The sequence below is a fragment of the Macrobrachium nipponense genome, chromosome 42 (assembly GCF_015104395.2).
Source record: "Macrobrachium nipponense isolate FS-2020 chromosome 42, ASM1510439v2, whole genome shotgun sequence".
Classification (NCBI taxonomy): domain Eukaryota; kingdom Metazoa; phylum Arthropoda; class Malacostraca; order Decapoda; family Palaemonidae; genus Macrobrachium; species Macrobrachium nipponense.
Genome location: NC_061103.1, coordinates 48,026,943 through 48,036,713, shown reverse-complemented (window position 1 = coordinate 48,036,713; position 9,771 = coordinate 48,026,943). Strand labels below are relative to the sequence as shown.

General features: G+C 42.1%; 1 protein-coding gene across 1 annotated transcript; it reads left to right on the top strand.

Annotated features, from left to right (window-relative positions):
* The first annotated feature begins 6,117 nt into the window (after nucleotides 1-6,117).
* Nucleotides 6,118-7,601, top strand: LOC135213367 (uncharacterized). Its single transcript, XM_064247347.1, has 2 exons — nucleotides 6,118-6,580; nucleotides 6,862-7,601. The coding sequence occupies exons 1-2, from the start codon at nucleotides 6,118-6,120 to the stop codon at nucleotides 7,599-7,601; spliced, it is 1,203 nt and encodes a 400-aa protein (XP_064103417.1).
* The last annotated feature ends 2,170 nt before the right edge of the window (nucleotides 7,602-9,771 follow it).

The window sequence follows — 9,771 nt, the reverse complement described above, 5'->3', positions numbered from 1 at the left end:
AGGCAAGACCCATTCTACTAATTTTTTGACAACCACACATCAGTAAAATATAGCTTTAGAGCGTCCCACTGATCGAGCAAATAGTTCACTATAGCCATCTGTTTGTGATAGAAAGGACGAATTTCATCTCATACTGCCTGCTCCGTTTTGATCTGGTGGAGCATCCCTACCCCATTGGTCATGGATGGGAAATCATGAATGGAAAATGTCAACCAGAACGTCACAGACGTCCTCCTGCCCTACCGCCAACCCTAGAACAATTTACCTGACCTGATGATGACAGCAGCGGGAGCAGCAGCGAGGATGAAGAAAGTGAAATTGGAGAATCAACTGATTCCGACGAATAAGAGAGGAAATTTGATACATGATATCATTTGCAAAGCATCCTGTAATTACAGAATGATTTCCGTCAAGTTGACTATACAGACGCTTCACCCTTGGTGTTTGTATTTGCAAAGTAATCAGAGGGATACTTGTACTAAGTGGTCTGTTTTAAGTTGAGTCTAATAATCTGCTATATTCAAATACAAACATTTTGATCCATAAAAAAATTCTTTTTTGTCCAAACCGCTGAAACACCATTTCTGATCAAACTGGTGGATGGCGGCCATCTTGGATTTGTTGGTCATAACGAGGTTGAATCATAAAATTGATGTCAAATATGAATTCCCTAACCCTGCAAAAAACAGAATGCTTGCATTGATCAGCATTACAGGCCAAACCATTGAGATGCCTGTTTCCAAGATGGCAACCAGCAGCCATCTTGGATTTCTCGGTCAAAAGGAGGTCGAATCATTTAAAAAATACCAAAAATGAATTCCTTGACCCCCAAAACTCCAGAGTGCATATGTTGATCAATGCTGTACCCCAAACCAAAGAAAAGCATATTTTCAAGATGGCCCCCAGCGGCCATTTTGGATTTTGGCCCCTTGCGAAGTTAGCCCACACTTTCGTGAGGGTCACCCTCACTCATTTTCCAAAGTAACCCTCAAAGATGACGAATCCATAGAGAAACCTTTGTTTGGACTCCACGGTCATGGAAGTGCCAGAAATGACTCAACTATTGTGTGGGGCTGAAGATCTCAGCATTTTTGAAATTGAATGAATTCACTTTGGTGTTTGGAACTGCATTTCAAGAAATTATATATCTCCCTCGCCAAATCCTTGCACCTACTAGGCAATAATTTGCACGCCTCACTTGCACGCACGAAGATGAGCAGAATGACATATGCACGTCATAACTCACTACGAAAACGACTTGACAGAATTAGGGACCCCATCACAACACTACCTCACCTATCTACACCAGACCCGATTATATTCTCCAAAGAAATTTGAAGATCTTGGAAAATCTTTACCATTCCTTCAAGGAGATTCTTGGCTGACGAGATTCTTTCTTTAACACTTTCAGGATCATTAAGATTGTAGTTCATAGAGCTCACAAAATTTGCTGTCTACCGATTGTTTTTCTGAATCAAAGTATCTCACAGTCACCCACGAGGTTTTAATGGATCAATGTCTGTTGATTCGTCAGTCACAACACTAAACTTAGTGGTCAGTAATTTCTTTACTAATACTTCCTTAAATGACGGTCTAATCACAATTTTTACAGTAGTAGTTGCTTTCTTCTTTTCAAGATACATGTTACTGGGAATTTTCGAATCAGGAAATATATGTTTAAGTAAATCTACAAGATGTTCCATTGCATTGAAAGCTGTTATGCTCTGCAAGAATTGCAGACAGTTTAATTTCACTTCTAGAAATGACGAATTGTTCACCGGTTTGTGGCTTTAAAAAAAAACTCATCGTAGCACCTTTCACTAACGTGCAATGTTTCTGACCTTGGCTGTCTTTTAATCACTGTAAGCTCAGCCATCATCAAACTGTTGCATAAACGCCACTAGCTTTATCACGTGATTGCAACCAAGGCTTCAACTCTTCTTTGGATTCCCATATTTTTCTATGAGGCTGTTAGCGATGTGATGCCCCACCAGAACTCAAAATCTGAAATAGAAAAAATGAAAATAATTAGGAAATTCAACTCTCATGAATTTAAGTTTATAAAATTATTATGCTGTTGACTTGGGATTGCACGGAGAGAATGAGAGCGAGAAATTTAGAATTATCTGAGAGAGAGAAAAAAAGGTATCATTAGGAGATTAGGCCTTGTAACTTTCTGCTTTTTTAATGAGATTTACAAATATTAGCCTGGAGAGAAAAAATATCTAGTTATCATTATTATAGAGCCCTACCTTTTTTTTTTATAGGAATTTACAGTTATCTGAAAAAAGGAGAGAGAGAGAGAGAGAGAGAGAGAGAGAGAGAGAGAGAGAGAGAGAGAGAGAGAGAGAGAGAGAGAGCAAATGAAGAGGATATAATAAGGTATAATGCCCTACCTTTTTCGTTTTTGGTGTGGTTGGACCTTCTTGTAACTACTAGTGCTTCCTTCCATCATCAGATTCTCTGCAGCACACTTCCAACGAATACACAATTATTCACAATGTGGCAATGTGCTGCCTAAAGTTTTCACTTTTCTGACCCAAATCCTTCAAACCGAAATTACCGAATAATAAGAAGTCTTGAAGTGATTAGAGGAGGGTTGGTAGTGCCTGCGTACCACCTTCGCCTAACTGGTATACTATGCAATAGTCTTGAATGGTGGTACTTCGAGTACCTACCTACCCCAAAACAAACTGTCAGTAAGGAAGGGGTTAATGGTAAAAGACCAATAATGAATGGTTGATTGTCTTAAAAGGCAACAGAAACGTGGATGAATGACCTCTGTCGAACAATACAAACTGGCAACTATTCTGTTTACTACGATTTGGCTGGAATAAATGAAGTGATGAAATGAGTGATGATGACGTCATCACCACGACACTGAGGGTGGGAGGCGAGAAGGAGGAAGAGCAGAGGGAAAAGAGCCCTTGTTCAATCAGGCTATAAGGCAGAGAATGTCGTGCTCTCAGGCGTCTATAGGCAAGCTCTAGGCAGGTCTGGTCAATAAGTGGTCATATTGGAAATAAGAGCCCAAAAGATATGGTCGATCCTTGTTATGTGGTTTGTGTGACCCTTGTGGCAGATTATTCACATGGAACAAGCACACAGGGGTCATTGACTTGAAATTCAAGCTGCCAAAGAATGTTGGTGTTAACATCCCACCCCAGACCCCACACTGCAGCAGTAACTGATCATGATTCAGAGCCAGTGATTTTTGGTTGTGTAGCCTACTGGTTCTTCTGTGTCATTTTCGTGTATAGTCATCAATTCGGAGGGAGCTGCAGACTCGCCTGTTAGACAAGGGAATGAGGCTACAGGACTCGATAAGAAGTAGATGATTTCCGGCCTCTTTTCTCTCATGAAGTCTGCTGCTGCTGCTGCTGCATGAACAGCTGCTACCTGTGCACTGAATTCTCTGGCTTTCAGCTGAGCTCATCGCCACAGGACAAATGGCCTGATATGCTTCATCCGGAAGCCTTTGTCTGTTTGCTGACGAATGTCATCAGTGCTTTTTAGAGGTGTTATATGGAAGGGTCAAAGAACTTCTCTAAATAACAAGGTGTCTTAATCAGTAACGAAATATTAGTCATTAACGAATGGTTTACGTATCGACCGTCATGAAGAGTTCATATATATCATTATAATAATGTAGCTGCTGCTGTCCTTCAGAAGAAGCTGCATTAATCCACAGGTTCGTATTGTCTGGTGATGCTGTCTGTCTGCTGTCTGTCTGATGCTTTTCGCTGCAATATCTCCCCGAATTAAATAACTATAAATGTTTTGGAGAAAACATGATAATTGACTCCACTGGCAGGTCTTTCACAAGTCATTAACGGTAATAACTCTGTGGGCATCCTGAGACTCGCTGTGACCCACGGGCCATAACATAACTCCATGCTCTTAAAAAACAACAGTAGAACTTCTTTGGGCCAAAGTGTAGTACCTGTACCCCTGTTGGGTTATAACAACACATCCCAAATATCAATAATAATACATCCATTGCAATATGTTCTGTTACTCTTCGTTCGTACCGTTACACAAGCAATTATATCAATTCTTGCAAATGTTTTGCAGTCATGTAGCCGTGTTATCCTTTGCAACGCTTCTGAGACCTCACAATGGCCATTTCCCTTTGCTGTCTCCATCTGGCATATTGGGATAAAGCCATTTTCTGTCCGTGGAATCGACAGATGTATTGAGAGAGAGAGAGAGAGAGAGAGAGAGAGAGAGAGAGAGAGAGAGAGAGAGAGAGAGAGAGAGAGAGAGAGAGAATAAATTATTCATGACAATAATACAAAGGACAAATAAATCAAAATAGGAAGACATCCCCATAGTATATGTAGCTATTTGATAAGAGCTTACTAGGAAATTAAACGCCCTAATCTCGTTTTCTTCCTTTTCCAGAACGATCAAGGGTCAACTGAACTAAATCATATAGTAGATTTTTTTTAGAATACTGAAAGGCTAAGAGGTGAGTCAGGCTGTATTTACTTGTTCTCCAGCTTATCTGCCTTTTTCTGTATGGAAATAAGTGCGAGAAAGAGGAGTGAACTGAAAATGTATTTTTATCTATTGCAGTTATAGAATAAGTCATATTTTTTCAATCTATTTTTGGAGAGAGAGAGAGAGAGAGAGAGAGAGAGAGAGAGAGAGACAGACAGACAGACAGACAGACAGACTTAAGTGTATATGAATTACAGGAATGCAATAAATGGTTCTTAGTTTATCATGAATAATACGTAGTCAGTTGCAGCTTCCCGCTGGTAAGAATCACTTGTATCAGGGATTGTCCTGAACTCTGTTTGGACTAACAAAGCTTCAGAGGTTAGCTATCTTTTTCTAGCCCTCACATGGCGCAGTGACAATCAAGAACCAAGGACTTAATCAAGATGAATTGGCATGGGCGAAGGGCCACGCCTGCAAGAAGGTCTGCAAACTTGCCGGCTGCCCCGGCAGAAGGAGCCGGCAGGATCTCACGTGCATTGAAGTCTCAACAAGCGGCGATTGAGGCATTGACACGTCAGTTATCAGCACTTCAAGGGAATACTTCTGTACCTCCGCAGTCTCCTCTGTCAGGCAGGGCCCCAACAGCAGCGGCGCCCGAGAAGTGCAAGTTAGACGTCCCTGTCTTCATTCTGAAGTTGGAGGAGGTCGGTAGAGTGTTGGCTTCACCTGAACAAATGGGTGGGAATGGAAGCTGTCATGCACCTGCGTCTCTGGTGCAAGGCTGAATTGCAGAATACTTTGGAAGCAAAGGTATCATCAGATGAAACATTTGCAATGACACCCTCGGCGATGCTGGATACAATACAGGAGCTAGTGACGTCGCCGTCTAACCAGGGTGTGCTATGGGACACGTTCTTTAGTAGCCATCAGTCATCAGAGGAATCCATTAAAGTTTACTTTATTAAGTGTCTTCAACAGGCAATTGATTGCAGATTCAAGTGCCCGTTGTGTTCTAGTGACTTAGCAGAATATATCCTTATATTAGTGGGTCCCCCAATGGATAATCTGTCAGCCTCATTGGCCCAGTTGGGCAGTATCCCGACAGTCTTGGCCCCAACTACAAACAAGATGAACCCACCTTTCCCCTTGGTCGAGATGAATGTCGATCGATTGCAGGAATGGCTCTTGCAACGTTTTTCAGCCATCACATTTAATACGAGTCAGTGCCCCCTCCCGGTAATGAAAGGTCCCCCACACCATATTCATGTTGTGCCAAATGCTAAGTCTGTGGCCTTTCTTACACCGTTGCCTGTTCCCAAGCATTGGGAGAACGAGGTGAAGAAACAGTTAGAGAAAGACATAAACCAAGGTATCATCCACAAATTGCCAGCTGGTGAGGCCACCGAATGGTGTTCTAGGATGGTAGTAACTGGCAAGAAAAATGGCCAGCCTAGGCGGACAGTGGATTTTCAACCGCTAAATGCTGTATGCTTACAAGAAACCCACCACACAGCTGCCCCCTTTGACATGCTCTCAAACGTCCTGCTTCACACTTTTAAAACAGTGGCTGATGCATATTCTGGTTTTCATCAAGTGGAACTGGACGAGGAGAATAGGAGGTTGACTACCTTTATTACATCATAGGGATGATATCAGTACCTATGTACCCCCATGGGGCATTGTGTGGCTCTGGACGTGTACACGAAAAGTTTTGATGATGTCATAGAAAACGTTGCCAGAAAGTACAAGTGCATTGATGATACCCTACTATATGACATGAGTGTTGAACAAGTGTTTTGGTATCTGTTTGATTTTTTGGAGGTGTGTGAGAAACATGGGATTACACTAAATCCGTCTAAATTCAAGTTTTGTAAACGTGAAGTAAAATTTGTGGGTTATCAGGTGGGTTGGGATACCTACCAACCAACAGCTGATAGGCTATCAGCTGTCAAAGATTTCCCCATGCCGTCGGAGCTGTCTATAACTGACATTCGTGCATGGCATGGATTAGTGAATCAGCTGGCCCCATTCATGGCAACGGCCCCTGTGATGGCTCCATTTGGGGATCTGCTTAAGAAACCATCAAAGAAAAAAAATTATTGGGATGATCAAGCTGCAACGAGAATTCGAGAAGGTAAAGAGTACTATATGTCAGTTAGCCAAAGAGGGCTTGATGTACTATGACAAATCACGGCCGACGGCGCAGTGACAGACTGGTGTAGAGAGGTTATCGGATTTGTGGTAATGGAACAATATTGCAACTGTGTTACGGTGGACACCCCTTTCTGTTGCCAAGGGGGATGGTGTTATGTGGCAGCAAACATCTCACCCCTACAGAAGCAGGGTATGCTGCGGTCGAGGGAGAAGCCCTAGCGGTAGTGTGATGTCTGAAAAAAGCCAGACTTTCCTTATTAGGTTGTCCAAATTTGACATTGTTTACGGACCATGGTCCCTTAGTAAATTTGTTTGGTAATAGGGAGTTAAAGGATATTTCTAATCCCAGATTATTTAGGTTAAAGGAAAAGACATTGCAGTATCATTTCAGCATAAAATACTTGCCTGGAAAAAGAAACTGTGCAGCCGAAATACTCTCCCGCTATCCCTCACTCCGTGCCAAGCCAGAAGACAAAGATTTGGAACTCAGCGATGACCTCAAGGTTGCTATGGTAATGTCCTTGGCGGCAGCGCTTGAGGTGGAGGACGTCGTCGTGATGGATCAAGAGACTGTCCTCAGGGCAGCTCGAGATGACCCGGTGTACCAGTTACTACTGACGAGAGTTTACAACGGTGATTGGCCTCAGAGTAAGAGTCAAGAGCTTGAGTGTTTAAAACCTTTCTGTGGTGCGCGAGAATGGTTAGCGGTATCAGGCGAACTGATAACATATACCTATGACCAAGGATGTGTACGTTTGGTCATCCCAGAAAGTTTACGGCAGCAGGTAGCGGCTAACATGCACAGCGGGCATCAAGGTCTCGAATCTATGTTAAGATGGGCCCATCAGTCAGTGTATTGGTCAGACATAACAGGCGACTTGGAGCATCAAAGGGCAAAGTGTCAAGTATGTGAGACGTACACCCCATCGCAGCAGCAAGAACATTTGATCATAACGCCCCCACCAGAGTACCCCTTTCAACAATTGTGGTGGACCTGCTGATAGGTTGACTGGTTGGGTAGAGGTGGCACATCTGCCTAATGGTGCCACGTCAGACATCTCATCAAGAAATTCAGAGGGTATTTTATCAGATTGGGTGCCCCAGAGGAGCTGGCTACTGACGGTGGAACCAATTTGTCGAGTGAGGAGATGAATTTCCTAGGGAGATGGGGTGTGTCATCAAGGATATCATCAGCTTTATATCCCTAATCAAACGGGTGCACAGAGGCAGGTGTCAAGGTAGCAAAACGCGCCATCAGTGACCACTTGGAGCCTGGGGCTAGTTTGGATACGGATCAGGTTGCCAGAGCCCTCTAGGATTAACACAATACGCCGTTGCATGGAGAAAAAGTGTCGCCAGCTCAGTTGGCTACTGGTTGATGCCGAGTAAATAAGTATTGGAAGGCATCTATTAGGTCTAGAGAATTAAAAATGGCCGAAAAGAATGAGAAGATCTCGGCGAAAACAGAAAGAAACTCTTGGACTCTGAAACCCCTCCAAGTGGGACAAAATGTCCACATTCAGGACCCCACATCCAAACTTTGGGATCGCTCGGCACCAGCGATCCTGCAGATCAGGATTCCCGGGAACCAGAATCTTTTCTGGAACCTCGACAACAGAGATGCAGGCCACCTGCGTGGCACGACGATTATAAGATGTAATTATGTTGAATTTTGCAATCTGTCTTATTTCAGTAATGCTGGGAGTATTGTATTAATTATTATGTTATTTTCTCTTTTTTGTATTTTGTTGTATTCACGGTTAGCTAGGACAGCTCCCGCAAAAGAACAAGGTAATTGTACTATTGTATTTTGAAGATAGAAAAATATTTATTGCCCTATATATATTTATCCATCTTATGGGGGCATGTATGGGCCTTGCACGGAACAGCAAGGGAGTCAGTTGCAGCTTCCCAATGGTAAGGATCACTTGTATCCAGTATTGTCCTGAACTCTATTTAGACTAATAAAGCTTCAGAGGTTAGCTATATTTCTCTCCCCCTCACAGGATACTACAAAGTAAATTGCTTCATGTAACCGCTGGTGCAGAGAGAAAAAGAGAAGCCTTAATCATAAACACAAGGAATACATTCACAAGGCGAAAGCACAAGTGAAGATGTCAACATGACAGACTTTCTAAGTTTAACACAGTTTATTTCTGTATTCATCAGAACCACTATACATCAAAAGGATTTGCGAAGGAAAAATCTATTTCTGGGTGATTGGCTCGTGTCGCCCTATGAAAGTATCCTTAATATCATTCTTTCTAGGTAAAATTAGCCTAAAATTACCAGAGAAAAACAAAATTAAGAAAATGTCAGTAAAACTGACTCGCTCACTCTTAAAAAGAAGTGTCGGTATGATATAGGGGCGAGTGTGGAACACTACCACGAGACAGACACCAATTAGAACTTCCTATCAGAATCCCCCCAAGAGAGAGCTGATACTAACGGGCGATGCAGCCTCTACTACTACTACTAGAGGACGCCACGGACAGCAGCGCCCCTAGCGGACATCCTTAATCAAAATAGCTAAATACATCTTGTCCTGCAAGGGGGGGAAAACAAATCATCAAGGGGGGGTTTCATAGGGCGACACGAGCCAATCACCCAGAAATAGATTTTTCCTTCGTCAAAATCCCTTTTCTGGGCTCAGCTCGTGTCGGCCTATGAAAGAGTACCAGAGAAACAGACAAGATGGTAAAAAAGGAACAATGAAAAACAGTGTAAAATGATGGATATAATATAAGTAAATCAATTACAGCATACAGATTAAGCACTTAAACTAACTTATATTAAACAGTAAAATAATAGAACGTTAGTAATCTTAAAGTACTTAAATGGTAATTACAGAAATTACAGAGCTGCATGTAATATAAAGAAAAAAGGAGATTTACTTAACAAAAATACAAGATATACACATTCATGTGCCCTACCCTAGCATAAAAATAAGGGTAGGTACACTGAAATCCATCATTAATACAAATAGTGCAACATATATACAAACACATTGTGACTGAAGTTCATCATAATACAAAAATGGTGAATATATACAAACATATTGTGTCCTACCCTAGCATAAAAATAAGGGTAGGTACACCAAAGTACATTATTAGTACAAATGTGGATGTCCCTAGCAAAAAAATAAGGGACAATCCACTATATGATTCAACG